The sequence below is a fragment of the Panthera tigris genome, chromosome D4 (genome assembly GCF_018350195.1).
Source record: "Panthera tigris isolate Pti1 chromosome D4, P.tigris_Pti1_mat1.1, whole genome shotgun sequence".
Classification (NCBI taxonomy): Eukaryota; Metazoa; Chordata; class Mammalia; order Carnivora; family Felidae; genus Panthera; species Panthera tigris.
Genome location: NC_056672.1, coordinates 4,345,678 through 4,363,850, shown reverse-complemented (window position 1 = coordinate 4,363,850; position 18,173 = coordinate 4,345,678). Strand labels below are relative to the sequence as shown.

Below are 18,173 nucleotides of genomic sequence, written 5' to 3'. Positions count from 1 at the left end.
TTTCATCAGCAGAGTCAACTCTTTGGAATGAATGTCGACTAGAGGGGACAGACTCAAAAGCCACAGACAGAAGAGCTTCTTGAATTGGTGAGCACCTGGGCAGAGGATTTGGGGAAGATATTAAAACCCACTTGGCATGTCTAAATAGTCAGGGCCTTGTTGGTAAACGTACACTTTACCAGATGAGTTGTGAACAAGCATGTGTTCTGAACCACAACATTGTCCTTGGAGAATAGTTTGAAATGTGAGGCTTTCCAAACACCAAGTGATAAGTGATACGCATTTTTTCAGCATCACCCTTTGGGTGTTTGTAACCGTGTAATAGGAGAACGGGGAAGGTAGAAGAGACAACTTAGCAAGCAGATTGACGCTTGATGATGGGCACCAGTGATGGGAGCCTGGTGGCGGGGTGGGGCTGGGGGTTCAGTCTACTCTTCTCTTTCTTTACTTTGGGGTTTGGTTGAAATTTTTCTTCCTAAAGAAATGTGTCCTAGGGAAAAGAATGGGAAGTCACCGAAGGCATTCAGCCCAGCTCCCGCATAGTCCAAGTAGGGCCTGAGGTCCTTCCCCACCTGCCACATCCCGTATTTGGGCAAGTCTGTGCGCCACTGTAAGGAATATGGCTCCCTTCGCAAAGGCAGACTCTCTCTCTGTCTCTCTCTCATTCTGTAAACGCGCTGTGTGTGTGTGTGTGCCACGTGCCTTTACAGCCCTTAGCGCGATGCCTGGGGAACGCGCCGCGAGGTGCCATTTCCCCCATTTCCTCGCGTCCCTTACGTAGCCCGGGAATCTGGGGGAGAAGACGACCGCGTCCGATTAGGGGCAGAGATGCCCCGAACGAGCCGCCGGCGCCGGGATCACAGGAAGACTCCCCGCGCGGCCGAGCCCGGCCCCAGCGGCGCACGCCGGCCCGCCAGCCGGCAGGGCGCACCCGCGTTGGCCACCACTCGGCGCGGCCGAGGGCAGCCGGACCTCGGCGAGCCTCGTTCCCCGGGCGTCTTACGCAACAACTTCGCCTCCGTCATCTGCGCCCTAATTGCGCAGGGGGCGGTGTCTGCGCGCGGCGCTTTCTCTCCCGGCCGCGGGCCGTCGCGCTCCCGGGAGAGACGCGCGGGGGCATTGTCGCCGCCGCCTACGCAGCGCCCCCGCGGGGCTCCGGCCGGCCGGCGGCCCCCCTCCCCGCGGCGGCCCGCCCCGAGCGCTGGCGGCTCGCCAGCGCCGCCCCCCCCTCCCCACCCGCCCCCAGGAGGAGGGGTCCTCCCGGGGGGTGTGCGGGGAGGGGCGGGCGGCGGTCCGCGCCACGCCCGCGGCCCCCCGGCCCGGTGCTGGGTGGGCAACAGGTAGCCGGGCCGCTGCGTGCTCGGGGAGACAAAAAGCGCCGCTGTGAGTGAGCGCGGATCGCCGGGGGGCGCAGGCAGCGGTGGGAGAGCTGGACGGCTGGGCGGGCCCCTCCCCAGCTCGCCCCCCGCCTCCCCCCCCCCCCCCCCCCCGGGAGCGCCGGCCGTGGCGCAGCCCCGGAGCCGGGCGCGGGGCGCGGGTCCTCGCGGGCGCTCGGGCGGTGGCGGTGGCGCTGGCCCCGGCCCGGGGAGGGACGCGGGCGGCGGGGCGGGGGAGCGGGCGCGGGGAGGGGAGGGGAGAGAAGAGGAGGGGAGGGGAGGGGGTGGGGGCGGGCCGGGAGGGGGCGGGGCCGCGGAGAGCCCGCCCCCGCCGGCCGCGGCCATTGGCGGCGGGCCGGGGGCGGGTGCGGGCGCGGCGATTGGGGCCGCGGCCGCCCGTCACCGCGAGGCTGGCGGGCGGCGACGTAGCGCGGCGCTCGGAACTGACCTACTAACACACATCTCCCGGCGCGGCCACGGCGCCCGCGGACCCGGCGCGCCGCCCGCCTCCCGCGCCGCGCCCTCGCCGCCGCCCGCCCGCCGCCCCGGAGCCCCGGCCCGCGCCCCGCGCGCCCCGGGCCCCCCGCCCCCCCCGCGCTCCCGCCCGCCCCGCCGCCCGGGCGCTCGCCGTCCCGGGAGCAGGAACACGGTAAGCGCTCCGCCCACCGCCGGCCCGGCCCGGCGCCCCGCGCCCCGGCTCCCCAGCTCCCCGCCCGCTGCCGGGGGCGCGCGGCCCGGGCTGCGCGCGGGGCTGGCCGGCGGCGGCGAGTGTGCGCGGGGCGTTCATGACATAAACTTTTGCTGCTTTGCCGGGAGGGGACTCGCCACCTGAAGGTGGCCGCTTTGATTGCAGCGCCCTGGCGCCGGCACGTAGTCCGGGCCGGCTGGCTCTCCCCCCCGCGCCGCTGTTGCATAATGTCTCCTGATTTCAGGAAAATTGATGTTTTGGTGGAGAGGCGCGCCGGGGAGGCTGAGCCATCTCGAGCGGGGAGGGCAGCGCTCGCTGCCTCCTTTCTCGTCCCTTCTGCGGGGCTGGCGGCGGGGGTGTGTGCGGGGGGTGGGGGGGGGCGGAGGGGGGTGCCGAGTAAATGGGACGAGCCTTGATCTTCCTGCTGGGAAAGAGCGCAGCTCGCGTGAACCGTGACGGCATTCGGAGAATGCGTGCGCCGCGTCTGTTTGTGTCGGGGGCTGTGTCTGCACGGACGTCTTCCAGCCCGTTTGTCGTCAGCGTGTCTTACCAGCGCCCGAGAAGGTTGTAGGATTCGTCCTTGCCCGGATTGCATAATCTGCCCACGGTGAAATATTGGCTCGGGTTACGGGGCTGATGTGGGAATGTGCGCGTACGTGTGCGATGATTTGGAAATTGTGGCGCGGCGTTGGACAGGAGGTCGTTATTGGCACGTCCCGGATAAAGACGGAGATTTTGTACACACGCCTCCTACAAAACGCGAAGAAGCCCTCGGGTTGTATTCTGATCTTGGATACTCCCGGGGTTTGCCCCGTAGGTGTTGCGAGCTATTATTTTTAAATCTGGGGCGAACCATTGTGGTCTTTACCTCCGTACCTCCGTGCTTTTAATGCGTTCCACTCCATCAGCCCTGTTTCTCACCTTATTGTCATTGCTTTTTCAGACACGACAAGACAGATCACATAATAGTTTCCTGGAAATGTTGCATTATGTAACTGCCGAATTTGCTGGCAGTCAGCATAGGAAGCGGGAGCTAATTACGTGATTTTATAATCTTGCTACAAAGAAAGTAGGACAATGTCAGCCTTTAAAATGTCACTGTCACAGTTTTTTTTTTTTTTTGAGGATATTTTAAACAGGAAAGTAGACAACCGGGTAAGGCATTGCGTTAGCTCCCGCCGCTGAATGTGTGTCTTTTGCTCTAAATGAAATGAGCGTTCTTCTAAATTTAGCCCCATCACATTTTAACAATTGTGGCCTTGCAATGCTATTTCTGGTGTTTTCTCCAGGGCTGTGTGCAAATACAAGTTCAAGGCCATTTGCTGTAGTTTCAACTTCACGCCTTCGGAGACCTTTGATAAGATTGTATTTTTAGGAAGGCATTTCGCCGAGCGCGGTGATTTGCTGGATGCTGGTTCCCATTTATCTTTATAAAGGACACTTTAGGAAAGTGCTGTGTTCCCTGGGAACAGCAGGGGATGGCCAAGCGTCATCTCTGGCCCTGGCTTTTGTAAATAACAACAGCGAATGAGGTCACAAGTATTTATTTCACATCGTGGTTTTTTTTTCCCCCTCCAGACCAGATATGATTTATGGGAAACAGATATAGGTTAGTAGATTGCATTTGCGTGTAGATACCCTAGTTTTTATTCGAGTGAGGATATATGAATATATAATGTACCCAGATTTTAAATTTCCTCCGGCACTCTGACGTAGTGTAATTATGTGTGAATATATTTATATGGTGGTGTCTATGTCAGATTTTTTTTCCCTGACGTAACATTTAAATAATTAAAGAGCAGGGTTTGGGTTTTTTTTTTTTTGGGGGGGGGGGCGCGTTCCAGAGATTCATCCCCGGAATGAATTACATTACCCCAGATAATTGCAGTTGCTTTCCAAGAAGCTGAGAGCGCTCCAGTCACCCCACCCCCCACCCCCGCCCCGGTGTCAGACCCCGACCTACTTTGGAGGTTGGGCTGGGAGCCCCGGGCCTGCTGGGGACCGCGTAGCGCCACCTTCCGATCGCGACTCCCAGGGGCGCGCCCCTCCCGCCTGCGGGCCCGCGGGGGACCGGGGCTGGGGGCTAGGATGCGGGGGGTGGCGCGTGGGAGGCTCGGGTCGGGACCCCGGAGCGCCCTAGGCGGCGCTTGGGCGGGAGCCGCTCCGCGGCCTGCGCGCCTCCGCGCCCCCTCCCCACATTCCTTTGTTCTGGCGAGGGGGTCCTGGCGGAGCCGAGGCCCCGCTGCGCCGCCCACCCGGTGGGGGCGGGTCCCGGTGAGGCGCCGCGCTGGGGGCGCGGGGGGACCCGGGCCGCGGAGTGCGGGTGCGCCCAGGCTTCGCCGGGCGGAGGGAGGGGAGCGGAGAGGAGCCGGGGAGGGTGGGGAGGGGAGCCGGGGAGGAGCGAGAGGCACCCGGGGCGAGGCGCGAGGAGAGGCCAGGCGGGCCACGGGGCAGCTCTGGCGGCCTGCCTCCTGCTCTTCCCCGGTGAGCTGCTGAGCGCCGCGGACACCTTTGTTCCTGCAGCTTCATTGTATTTTGGAGCCGGAGCCAAGTGCTTCTGGATTGGTGAAGTGAGAAAGACCGAGAAAACCTCCAAATGTCAACAGACCACAGGCACTGGGGGTGGGGGCGCTCCAGCATTGACGGTGGCGGTGGGAAGGAGCGCCCCAGCTTGACTGTGGCTAGTCGAGTGGAGGCATTTTTCTTTCTTTCTTTCTTTCTTTCTTTCTTTTTTTTTTTTTTTTTTGAACCTTTACTTCTTGCGGTCAAAGGCTAGAGTAGAAAGAACTTGAATCCCCCGAGTTCAAAATAAAGTAGAAATCAAAACGCCCACGTAGACGCCGCTGTCCTACTGTAAGACTACAGTACTTTCATCCTGGCGTAGAGACTTCAAGAGAGTGAGCTCAACTGGTTCGCAGTGAATCCACGACCACATCACAGGTGTTCGCCGGCAGTCCACTCCGTCGGAAAGTTTCTTCTGTGGGGTCACGTGCCGCATCCCTGCCCCCAGTCGGTTTCTCTCCTGAGCTCCAAGGCCGCTGTCCATCGTTAGGGGCCAGCTTTGGCAAAGCGCTAGGAGCGCGGGCCCCGAAGAGCCGGGTCCAAGCCCCAGCCTGTGGTTTGGGAGGTGCTGGGATCGCCACTGGTGTCCCCGGTAAACCGAGCACACACAACCTGTCCAGCTGGGTAGTTGTGAGGAGCTCCGCTTTCCTCGTGTAGTTGACCAGAAACCGGGTGGTTTTGTTTTTTAAAAAAGATACTCCCCTTGATTTTTTTCCTCTGCCTAAGTCTCTGTCCAGTGATAGTAAGGAGGGAAGTTGGAGTTAAGCCTGTAAGTGAAGATCCTTCTTGGAATATGTTTTTGTTCTAACAACCGTCCCCACCCCCACCCCCCACCCAAACTGTGCCATTGCGTTCCACGGTGATTTAAGTTTGAAGGGAGTTCTTGACGTAGTGTACAAGCACCCAAGTCGCTGGGTTAATATTTTGGGGAAGTGTTAGAAGGAACACAGGGGTGCGATGGGGGGAGGGCAGGAGGGGGGGAGCGCGGCCTTTTCCAGTTCCCCTCACCCCTCTGTGACGGTTTTCCTTGGCCTGGATCGTCCACTTGCGAACTCGTGTGGTCCGAGACCAGCTGCGGCTCGTGGGACCCCACAGATGACCCGTCTGGGAAGGACTGGGTGCAGCCTGGGTGGTTGGAAACTGAGGCCGTGCTCCGTGAAGCCGGTCACGTTCAGCCCTTTTGATTAAGAGAAGATTTCGCCGATCGACATGGGGCAGTGCTTCCCTAAGAATCACCAGAGGCTGACACAGCCTGGGACTCATCACCCTCGTTGCCTTGATGCTGTTCATTGTTCAGAAATGAAATTAAGAGCTAATCCTCCCTAGACCCTAGCCCTGCGTGTGCCTGGCCACTGTGCTGTGTTCCGTCACCGTCCCCATTTTATAGGTGAGGGACTGGAGGCACAGAGCCCGACCACCGGCCCGAAAACGGGCTGTCTCTCCCCCTCCCCAGAGCATGAGTGCAAGCTCACTGCAGCTTTTGAAACAATTTCCTTTTCTGTGTTAAGGGCTTATCTTTGCGAAGGGCAATTATAACATCGGTGTGATGCAACAACCTGAAAATTAAAAACCCTTTGTTAGAGCGCTTACCCGTGTTGAGCAACTGCCTGACTCACCAGCCCAGTGGATATTTCTAGTTGACCTTGCCTTGGTCCATAGTCAGTTCCGAGACGTGAACGTGATCGGAGCATGGAATGGAAAAGGTGCAGTCATATTGCCTCGGCTTTATTTTTACCCGAGCTAAAATCACACATACTTCATTATTTCCATTGTAATCCAGATGGCAGTGATGCTGTGAGGAGTTGTTTATTTTTAATTTGTATTGAGGGAATGAGAGCAACTTGGGATTCGGTTCAAAATATGACAGAAACAATGTAATTGAAGTTTCCTTTAATATGCATTTCTGGGTTTTGTAAGGTATGCCAGTATTTCACAGCATTAACACATTGTTTGACATCCTGTTATTTTCCTAAATTATATTTGAGTTGATTTTTATCCAGATCGGACTCGTGGAGAATGTCGAAAGATGTTGACCTTTGATCACAGACATTACATAAGAGCTTTTCAGTTTCAAAATGAATCTGTATTACCACTACCCCCAATTACCTCTCAAATTTCTTTGCAAATACTTTTCCTGTAGTTAAAAAAAAAAAATACTGCTTCAAAAAAATTGCTGTTTTTCATACGGTTTTAATTAGAGAGCTTATGCTTGTTTTTATGATAAGAAAGTTTAGTAGGGATTTTCTAGATGCCATTCATAATAATCTGTTTTGAGGACTCAGTTTCTTTGGAGTCAGAATGATCTTTGTATTATAAGGCTCTTAGTTATCAGAACATGGTGTCTTTTATCAGTTAACTCTTAAAAAGAATCTGAAACTGCAATTAAATAGCCTTCAGGTAAACACCGAGACACTTAAAAAAAAAAAAATCTGCCCTATCCATACGTTTGTAATCATCTTGCCCACTGTCAAAGAAAGTGAAATTAAATAGAAGAAATCGACAAGTCAAGCTGAGGAGAACTTCAGTGTGATTCCAGACATTCAAGAACTTTCTCTGCTATCATTATTCATCCCGCACGTGCTCTGCCGTGGCGTGCCCGTGGCAGAATTTCCTATAAGGGGGTTACCTCGCGATTGCCGATTGCCGGTGTCCCTTAGGATTTCAGATTACTCGTCGGACCCATCCATTATCTTTGGAAGTATCAAGGAAACGAATGTCCCCCTTTCGAAGTGACTGCGGCTTTTGAAAAATGTTCTACCATTCCACTGCCTGCCCCCCCCCCCCGCCCCCCAGCTTCCTCTCCGTCTTCAGTGAGAGCCTTTGGTCTGTATTTCCCCAGGCCGTTGGGTTGTTTGTACACGTTAGCATCTCTGCACACGGTCTTCGGAGTATTTCTATTGTGCGTAAGCTACAAACACGTCTTCTTTTAGAAGAGTGTCAAACTGTACTATTTCATATTTCAGCTCTGCTATCACAAAATGCAGCGCTGTCCTCTTTATTCAGATTAAATCTGATTTTTAAGTAGTCCTTTGTTGAGGATGAGAGAGCAAGCAACTTGAAATATTTCCACGTATGGTAAAAACTCGTAAGCTCCATCAGGTTTTGACACATTTATTTACAGAGGCGCCCAAATAGAAAAAGTAGGTTAATTTGTTGCTACGATAGGACAGATTTTGGTGAAGTGTGAGAGTCACTTTATGTGTGTGCCTGTATCTGGGTCAAGTACACACTTCTCTCTAACGTTAGGGTTCAAGCCTGTGTTACTAGAGACAGAATTGTATTATTGAATGGGAGGCACTTCATTGGCAATTAGAAAGGCTTAACATAGTTTTATTAAAAAAAAAAAAACAAAAAACGATGCGGCGCCTGGGTGGCTCAATCCGCTGAGCGTCCGACTTCGGCTGAGGTCATGATCTCGCGGTCCGTGAGTTCGAGCCCCGCATCCTGCTCTGTGCTGACAGCTCAGAGCCTGGAGCCTGCTTCGGATTCTGTGTCTCCCTCTCTCTCTGCCCCTCCCCTGCTTATACTCTGTTTTTTTCTCTCTCTCTGTCTCTCAAGAATAAATAAACATTAAAAATAATTAAAAGTAAATAAATATCTTTTTAAAAAAAGTCTTTGGGGAGCCTGGGTGGTTCAGTCAGTAGAGCATACAACTCTTGATCTCAGGGTCCTGAGATCCCACGTTGGTTATGGAGATTATTTTCCAAAAAAAAAAAAGCCTTTTGTTTTCAGCCGGATTAGCAAATCCCCTTGCAAGGTCAATGCCTCCTGAGTTCTCCCCGACCCCCCCCCCCCCCATGATTGCATGTGTGTATTCTTTTCCTGTTCTATCTCTGCTCTTAAGTACTGGATTTTATTCTTGGCCAGGGAAAGAAGTAAAGCATTTTATTGAAACAATCATGTCCTGGACTCTGTCCCACCCACAGCAAGAAATGAAGGTTAACGTGTTGCTGGTTTTAACAGTTTAAAGGGCTGTGAATTGGTTAGCTTTATTCATTTACTTTTTCACTGAAATGGCACTCATCTTAAAAACAAGCAGCTGTCTGCTTCCTGGAGAGACCGTTTACAATTTAACGTGAAATAATTTTTTTCTTTAATGTCATCTCTGCTACAACTCTGAGGGAGTACATGGCACATCCAGAGAGTGCAGGAAAATGAGGTAATTCTATAAAAAATGCTTCCGAAATGGGGAGCCCATTAAATAGTATTGCATCTTGCATTGACAGAATTTTTAAGTCAAGATGTTTAATGCAAGCAGTTTGCAGTAAGACTTCCCCTTTAAAGAGATCAGTAATGACAAAATGTGTCGCGGTCGATCATAGTGGCCACACTACTGGTAAGGTTTTAGATGCTTGAAACAAAATTTTCCTTCTTGTTTTGTAAAGAGCTTGAATTGTCAACCATGATTTTCCTTTTCTTTTTTTAAGTCTATGTATTCATTTTGAGAGAGAGAAAGAGAGTGGGGGAGAGGGGCAGAAAGAGAGGGAGAGAGAACCCCAAGCAGGCTCTGCGAGGTCAGAAGTGCCCGCTCGACGCGGGGCTGGATCCCACACACTGGGAGATCATTGACCTGAGCCCGACGCGGGGCTCTATCCCATGCACTGGGAGATCATTGACCTGAGCCCGACGCGGGGCTCGATCCCACGCACTGGGAGATCATCGACCAGAGCCCGACGCGGGGCTCTATCCCACGCACTGGGAGATCATCGACCTGAGCCCGACGTGGGGCTCGATCCCACGCACTGGGAGATCATTGACCTGAGCCCGACGCGGGGCTCGATCCCACGCACTGGGAGATCATTGACCTGAGCCCGACGCGGGGCTCGATCCCACATATTGGGAGATCATTGACCAGAGCCCCACGCGGGGCTCGATCCCACGCACTGGGAGATCATCGACCTGAGCCCGACGCGGGGCTCTATCCCACGCACTGGGAGATCATCGACCTGAGCCCGACGCGGGGCTCGATCCCACGCACTGGGAGATCATCGACCTGAGCCCGACGCGGGGCTCTATCCCACGCACTGGGAGATCATCGACCTGAGCCCGACGCGGGGCTCGATCCCACGCACTGGGAGATCATTGACCTGAGCCCGACGCGGGGCTCGATCCTACATATTGGGAGATCATCGACCTGAGCCCGACGTGGGGCTCGATCCCACACACTGGGAGATCATCGACCAGAGCCCGACGCGGGGCTCGATCCCACGCACTGGGAGATCATCGACCAGAGCCCGACGCGGGGCTCGATCCCACGCACTGGGAGATCATCGACCTGAGCCCGACGCGGGGCTCGATCCCACGCACTGGGAGATCATTGACCTGAGCCCGACGCGGGGCTCGATCCCACCTATTGGGGAGATCATCGACCTGAGCCCGACGCGGGGCTCGATCCCACGCACTGGGAGATCATCGACCAGAGCCCGACGCGGGGCTCGATCCCACGCACTGGGAGATCATTGACCTGAGCCCGACGCGGGGCTCGATCCCACGCACTGGGAGATCATCGACCAGAGCTGAAATCAAGCGTTGGATGCTTACCGGACGGAGCCCCCAGGCGTCCCATCTATGATTTTTCTGACAGGTGCGCTGGGGACCAGGGAAGGTACAGGTCTGTCATGGTAAACATGGGTAACGATGTCACTCCTTGAGGAAGCATGAGGTGCAGAACTTCACGTTGGGAACTTTTATTCTTTTGGAGAATTTCTTCAACCAGACTTTCGTCTTAATTTAAAACAACGTTTAGGTCACCTGACTGGAACAGACGTTGAAACTCTGCGTTCACAAAACAGAATTCCCGCCCATAGTGGATAGTGTGATGCTAAGAAGCCTTAACTAGAGACGGCACGTCCGTCCCAGGGATGGGACGGTGTGTGTCAACTGGAATGCGGTGTCTCCTGCCCTTCAGTGTCCCTTTTCACTCGTGTTTTCATGCAGCAGCCCGATTACCCGGTGGGTGTGTTGAAGCTGAGCGCTCCGGGCATGTGAGTGTCACAGAACCGGCAGCTGGCGGCAGTCACTAGAGAAAGGAAATCGAGGCACACGCTCGTGGCGGTCTGAAAACACGATGCAGAGGCCAAGTCGGTGTTCAGTCAGTCCTGAGGGAAAACAGTGGAGTTTGAAATGAAACCATTAGTTGAGCATGTGTGCTGATGTGCTAGAAGGCTCGTAGTCGAGCATCCTTTACACTCATCATCCGGGGGTGTAAAGACAGTCTAAGGCCCGCCTCTGCCCTTCAGTGCTGTGTGACCTTGGGAAAGTCACTCAGTCTCTCTGTGTTCTCACTACGCACCTCCGCTCCATGTTGAAAATGGACACACTTTGGTTTAGTACCAAAAAAACCCCCAAAACAAAAAACCTCATAGGTGACAATGCCCCTACTATAATTTTTCTTTTTCCCTATGTTAGCATATAGGAAGGCCAGGAGATTAACATTTTAGCAGAGATGAAAGTTTAGAATGTTTTCTCAATTCATGAAATACTCTCCAGATAGGAAACAACTCCAAAGAAGCTGGAGAAAAGTTCCCGGGGGTACCTTTGTTGTCTTAAAGGAAGTTCTGGCAGCATCTAATAGTGGCTTTCTGCCCCCAACGTAACTTAGCAAACGGGTGTGTATGACTCAAGAGTGGGAGTGATGCAGAAAAGGAACCGTAGGTGCACAGAGCAACCCCGTGCAGGCGTCAGAGAGGGTGCTGGTGGGGGAACAGGACCCGCATCTGGGCTGAGCCCTGCTACTTAATAGCTGTGGGACTCTGGGCAAGTCACTTAACTTCTCTGAGCCTTTGTTTTCTCTTCCGAAAATGGTCATTGTGAGGGTAACAGACATAAGAGAGGCTCCTGGTGCCTGCTGCGTAGTTTAGTCGGTGGCACCTGTTACGGTGGCTCGTGTTATCACCACCCTACCAAGAAAAAAAGCGGGCTAGAAATGATGTGCTGTGTGCACCAGGCCCCCCGTGGTCACGGCACCCCTCGAGCACGCCTCCTTCAGCCCTGTGATCTCCGGTCTGGCTCCCTCGGGAGACGAGGAGCTCCTTGACTCTTGAGAGTTTGTTTTTCCCCTCCCTCCAGTCTGGCTCCGTGCCTGGTCCACACAGTTGGTGCTCTGTGTGTGCCGAATAAATCAATTAATGAAAAAGAGAAGCTCTCTGTGAATAAGTATGATGTCTTTTTTTAGCATTTACATAATCATCTTCAGTGAAAAAAAAAAAATGAGAAAGTTGTTTAGATACAAAACTTTCTTAGACAAGGCAGGTGAGTGACTGTCAATCAAATGTTGGACACCTATACATTCACTTTGTTGCTAGGACACAAAGGTACTACTTTGGACCCTGAAAAATTTTGCAGAGGATTTGGACACATAAAACAAACCTGTATTGGGATACGGTATACAACATCAGCACCTCTGTCTGCATTATCTCACACTTAATAAAAAAAAAAAATTTAATGTATACTTTGAGAGGGAGAGAGAGAGAGAGAGAGAGAGAGAGAGAGACAGAGCATGAGTGGGGGAGGGGCAGAGAGAGAGGGAGGCACAGAATCCGAAGCAGGCTCCAGGCTCCAAGCTTTCAGCACAGAGCCCCAGAGCTTGAACTCACGAGCCCCGAGATCATGACCTGAGCTGGAGTCGGACGCTTAACCGACTGAGCCACCCAGGCGCCCCTGCGTTTTCTCACACTTATGATCAACTCTTTCCAACACTGCAAGGTTATTCGGTAAAAAATACTGCAGAAAGTGCTCTAAGGTAGCAGGCGGTCATTTGCCAATGGAGTCAGGGAGACGATTTATACTTGCAGATGAGGGGAGATGCCCAGATTCTAGTACACGTAGTACATCTCAAATCGGAAGAAGATTAAGTAAAAAGAAATGAGAGTTTCTGTAGGTGTTGAACGTGCCGACAAAGTTATAGAGATGACAGAGTGGACATCAAGCACGTAGACGGTGAGAAGCGGGGGGTGAAAGAGAAGTTAAGACAAGGGGGGGGTACTTGCGTTAAATAGAGGTGGGACAGTGTCCTTCGCACAGTGAGGGCTGCCTGCCCCGCTCACCCACACTCACAGCATGGGCAGCCTTTGGACCAGGAGGCTGAAAACGTCCCAACCCACTGGAAGATTGGAAACAATGAAATAAGGACAAGTTTAGGAAGAGTAACGAAGACACAAACGTGTGGCATTTCAAAAGCCTAGCTGTGAAAACTCATCGGGGAGGCACATGTAAAAGGAATGTGACTTCTTTAAAAAAAACAAAACAAAACAAAACAAAAAGGGACACATTTTAAAATGCATGGGAAAGGGGCACCTGGGGGCGGGGCTCAGTCGGTTGAGCATCCGACTTCCATTCAGGTCATGATCTCCTGGTCCATGAGTTCAGGTCCCATGTGGGTCTCTGTGCTGACAGCTGGGAGCCTGGAGCTGCTTCAGATTCTGTGTCTCTCTCTGCCCCTCCCCTGCTCACACCCTGTCTCCCTACCTCTCTCTCAAAAATAAATAATAAACATTAAAAAAAACTTTTTTAAATGCACAGAGAGAGTGGGTCTCCAGTGGAAAAAAGATATCCTTGAAAGGAACTATATGATGGCTCAAAACAAAACAAAACACCAGTAGGACCTGAGGATCCGGTGGCGATTTGAAGGGCTCCCCAGAAAAGATCGATGCACTTGTCCCCTGCTGCTGGAACTCTGACTCTTTGCCTCCACACTTGGTAGAGACCTAACCGAGCTGGGGATCAGAAGTCTCTCATAGCAGGGAAGAGCCCACCCAGTATGTAGAGGAAAAGTGGGTTTTCACGTCAGAAGATGAAACCTGAGCGGAACTACAGAAAGCAGTGTTGTTCTGCGAAGAGATAACCAGAAAAGATTTCCCTTTCTACAACATCCCTGCCCGCTGCGCACACTCCGGGCCTTTGTTCCCTGCTAACGCTGTATTATCAAAAACAAACAGAAACCTGGTATTATTAATCACGGGTTTCACTACATCGCAACCGACTGTTTCCATGTTGGCTCAGTTTGATGGACAAAAAAAAAAAAACAAAACAAAACCAAAAAAAAACAAAAAACAAAACATGGCAGTAAACCTTCTTTATGATCCTGAAATCATTACATCATTTCTTCTGTTCCTTCTGGAAAGGACACAAGAAGCTGGCACGCTTTTCCAGCTGATAGAATTAGACTTCATTTCATTAGTCATCACAATACTATGTACAAGAAAGAGAGAGTGACGTAAAACAAGAACAGTCACGGTTTTTAATGTGGCAAGGGAGCGTGCCATACAGATAGTGCTGAATGAACGGTTGTCTCTCCATATCTCCTTTATGAAAGTATTGCCTACTGGGAAATAAGGCAGAGAAGCCCCGTCTAGAAACACAGATCCAAAAACCACCACAAAAAGATTGTTACTGGAACCTAATATGGGTTTATTACCTCATGTCAAGCCAAATTCAGATGACAAATATCTCATCAGTGGAAAAGGAAGCCAGCTGATGGTTCTATTTTTGAGGGTTTATTTTTTTTTTTCATATATTTTGTTTGAAACTCATTAGTAAAATGGAAAGAAATTCTTTCCATAATTATATTCTCTAGGTTTAAAATAACTTCAAGTTTCAGGAATGCACTGTACTTAAAAAAAAAAAAAAAAAACCCTTTGAATAGTAACTGTTTATTTTCGTCCCAAACTACTGTCTAAATGAAATCTATTGTGGCAGACTTTTCGGGACCAAAAATAAAAAAAAAAAGCACTTAGGATGCTTCTATCTAAAGTGGAGGTTTGACGAATCAATTCGAAGGAACCAGAAAAAAAGAACATGTCTATCTAAGGGTGGAGCGCAGATGTACCAGGAGAGGTGGCTTCGTTGGGAAGAATCCTGGGCCACCTGGCACAATGAGCTGTGGACACGAGCCCAGCCGGCAGTCAGGGGTGTGTCCCCGTTGAGAGTCAGGTCGAAACAACTTCAAGTCAGTCGGTTTGGGTGGCTTCTGTTTTCATTTTTACGGAAACAAATTGGGCACCCGTTATATATTTTGTTCCGTGTGATTGCAGAATTTGTTTCCGGGTATCGGAGCTCACCTGGGAAGGTTCCTGGGAAGAAAGAGGTGGTCTTGCTTGCCTTGCGGTGATAGAGATGTCATCTGAAATTATTCGGGAGCACCAAAAAGTTAACCACCCCCCCCAGAGGCCATCTGTCCTTCCCTCCTGGGAGGCCCCATGTCTGCGCGCCGGCCCCACACTTCTGCTGCTGAAACAGCCTGCCTCTGTTTCTCCCTGGGCACGCGCGTTGCTGCACCCCTCTTCCTGGGCCACGTGTCACTCTGCTGAGAGGTCCCAGGGAGCGGGGGGACCTGTCCTGTACTACTTACCTATTTCCATTTCTGGATGGCAGACTCTTTGAAGCAAAGAGCTGTGTCTTTTTTTTTTCTAATATTTATTTTTGAGAGAGAGAGACGGAGCATGAGCGAGGGAGGGGCAGAGAGAGAGAGAGAGGGAGGCACAGAATCCGAAGCGGGCTCCGGGCCCCGAGCCGTCAGCACGGAGCCCGACGCGGGGCTCGGACCCGCGAACCGCGAGATCGTGACCTGAGCCGGAGTCGGACGCCCAACCGACTGGGCCCCCAGGCGCCCCGGGAGAGAGCTGGGGCTGGCGCAGACCCACAGGCCGTGCGTGCGCAGCGCGGTTCCCGGTGCGCGGTGGGCGAGGAGCATCTGCCAGACGGGTAACCCTTCCTTCGCTGTGTTGCAGGTCGCCCCGGGGACAGACCGCGGAGCCGGAGAGACTCGTCTCGCCCCGCGGACCAGAAGGAAGCCTGTTGATGGCTCTTTCACCGCCGCTGTCAGAGCACGGGTGGTGAGTGGCGGGGAATCGCTGGCGCGTGCTGCGGATGCAGCTGAGGAAGATGCAGACCGTGAAGAAGGAGCAGGCGTCCCTGGACGCCGGGAGCGGCGCGGACAAGATGACGGTGCTCGGCCCCGCCCTGGCCGACGTGTCCGAGGAGCTGACGGCCGGCGAGGAGCTGCTGCTGGGCGAGGGCAGCGTGGGGAAGAGCAAGTCCTCGGCGTGCCGGCGGAAGCGGGAGTTCATCCCCGACGACAAGAAGGACGCCATGTACTGGGAAAAGCGGCGGAAAAACAACGAAGCGGCCAAGCGCTCCCGGGAGAAGCGGCGGCTCAACGACCTGGTCCTGGAGAACAAGCTGATCGCGCTGGGCGAGGAGAACGCCACCCTGAAGGCCGAGCTGCTCTCCCTCAAGCTGAAGTTTGGCCTGATCAGCTCTGCGGCGTATGCCCAGGAGATCCAGAAACTCAGTCATTCCACGGCTGTGTACTTTCAAGACTACCAGGCGGCCAAGTCCAGCGCGGGCCCCTTCGCGGACGAGCACGAGCCCGCGATGGTGACGAGCGGCTGCATCTCGGTCATCAAGCACTCCCCGCAGGCCTCCCTGTCCGACGTCTCCGAGGTGTCCTCGCTGGAACACTCGCAGGACGGGGCCGCGCGGGGTGGCTGCGGGAGCCCCGACGGCAAGTTCCAGGCCATCAAGCAAGAGCCGGTGGAGCTGGAGAGCTACGCCAGGGAGCCTGGCGACGAGCGGGGCGCCTACCGGGCCTCCGTGTACCGGAACCTCATGGGGACCGCCTTCCCCGGCTACTCCCACTCCCCGCCTCTGCTGCAGGCCGCCCGGTCCTCCAGCAACTCCCCCAGGACGTCGGAGACCGAGGACGGCGCGGTGGGGAAGTCCTCGGATGGAGAAGACGAGCAGCAGGTCCCCAAGGGCCCCATCCACTCTCCCGTGGAGCTTCAGCGCGTGCACGCCACGGTGGTGAAAGTTCCGGAAGTGAACTCCTCGGCCTTGCCGCACAAGCTTCGCATCAAAGCCAAAGCCATGCAGATCAAAGTCGAAGCCTTCGATCACGAGTTTGAGGCCACGCAAAAGCCGTCCTCGCCCGTGGACGGGACGCCCAAGAGGCATTTCGAACTGGAGAAGCATAGCGCCCCGAGTATGGTACATTCTTCCCTCCCCCCTTTCTCGGTGCAGGTGACGAACATCCAGGATTGGTCTCTCAAATCGGAACACTGGCATCAAAAAGAACTGAACGGCAAAACTCAGAACAGCTTCAAAACGGGAGTTGTAGAAATGAAGGACGGTGGCTACCAAGTCTCTGACCCGGAGAATTTGTTTCTGAAGCAGGGGATGATAGCAAACTTGTCTGCAGAGGTGGTGTCACTGAAGAGACTCATAGCCACACACCAGATCTCCGCCTCGGACTCGGGGTAAACTACTACTGAAACGCTCTGGGTGTTTAGAAAGCCGTCATTTGCAATAGAGGAGGACGTTTTGTATTAGGCGGGAGTTTCACTGGACCCGTGATGTCATTCCACTGTATGTGTTCACATGCTGTCTGCTGGGTGTCTTTCTGTGCACAGGTTATTACGGAGATTAGATTGTGTTATCACTCTGCCTTGTGTATAGTCAAATAGTCTGTCGCAAAGGCTGTACATATTGAACATTATTTTTGTTGTTCTGTTATAAAGTGTGTCAGTTACCAGTTTCAATAAAGGATTGGTGACAAAGACAAAGACAGAGCTTCTGCTCCCTTGCACTTGACTTTACGGAAAAGAGAAGGCAACTTAAGTTGCAAGAGTGGGTATGAAAATCCTCCTCACTTTACTCACTGGGGGGCGGGGCGGGGGTTTCTCCCCTGACTTGGGGAAAACCGAAATGTGTGTTAAGCACGTACTTTGTTTTTCTTCTAGTTTGGCCCAGGCGAGCATAAGTTTGGAAACTTTCCAAGGAGAGGGAAGCAGTAACAATTTTCTCGCATTTGAGACTAATTTACTAAATGACTCCCCATTATCTATTTTTCTTCAAGCTTACATTTTCTCCCTCTCTTTTTATTTATTTATTTTTTTTGGTAGAAAAATCCAAGTTGGCTGGCATCAGGCTATCAGCCTCCTGGGTCATCTCCTTTTTGACACATTCATGTGGAGAGTTGAGTCACTGACCCACCTAATTAATTAAAGGTTCTTTTAAAAGAGGGTGTGAAGATTAAGGATGAAGTCACTTTTGTGTGATTCTAAATCTTAACAGTTCTAGAGCCCAATAGTCTAGGGGTTAAGCTCGTGAAATCCCATTTTTACGTAGTTGCCAGAATTCCAGAGAATACATCAGTTGTCCTATTTCAGCATGTATAGCCTAAGTATACACAATGACTTGATATTTTTACGGTTTGCCAGTGAAGAATACAAAATAGTAGCCTCTCCTGTAACGTAGAATGCCAGAAGGAAGCGTCCTTCTGAGAAAATTGATGATAAGAGCATTACTGATGATTTGTCCAGGATCCGCAGTCGCCTGTAGAAGTAAGTGCGGACCAGATGTCTGCTGTTGTGCGGTGGGACTGGTCTCTGGGGGTGGGGGGTGGGGGGCATGAGGGGCTGGGCGGATGCCGGTCAAACCCAGCTTTCTCCAAAGCTACTGTCCTCACGAAAGCCCTCTGCAGACCCAGCTCGTTCCACACTGACCTCCTTCCTGTCCTGCATGGGTGGAGGGGCCTGAGGCATCACAGA

At 53.0% G+C, this 18,173-nt stretch overlaps 1 protein-coding gene across 2 annotated transcripts; it reads left to right on the top strand.

Annotated features, from left to right (window-relative positions):
- Nucleotides 1-1,364: 1,364 nt before the first annotated feature.
- On the top strand, nt 1,365-17,186 carry NFIL3 (nuclear factor, interleukin 3 regulated). Of its 2 annotated transcripts, none has more exons than XM_042964064.1 (2): nt 1,365-1,383; nt 15,354-17,186. In XM_042964064.1, exon 2 carries the CDS (start codon nt 15,493-15,495, stop codon nt 16,882-16,884), a length of 1,392 nt encoding a protein of 463 aa, XP_042819998.1. In that variant the 5' UTR covers nt 1,365-1,383; nt 15,354-15,492; the 3' UTR covers nt 16,885-17,186. The 2 variants fall into 2 exon arrangements, with proteins under 2 accessions (XP_042819998.1, XP_042819997.1); XM_042964063.1 differs by lacking the exon at nt 1,365-1,383 and adding an exon at nt 1,968-2,025.
- Nucleotides 17,187-18,173: the final 987 nt, after the last annotated feature.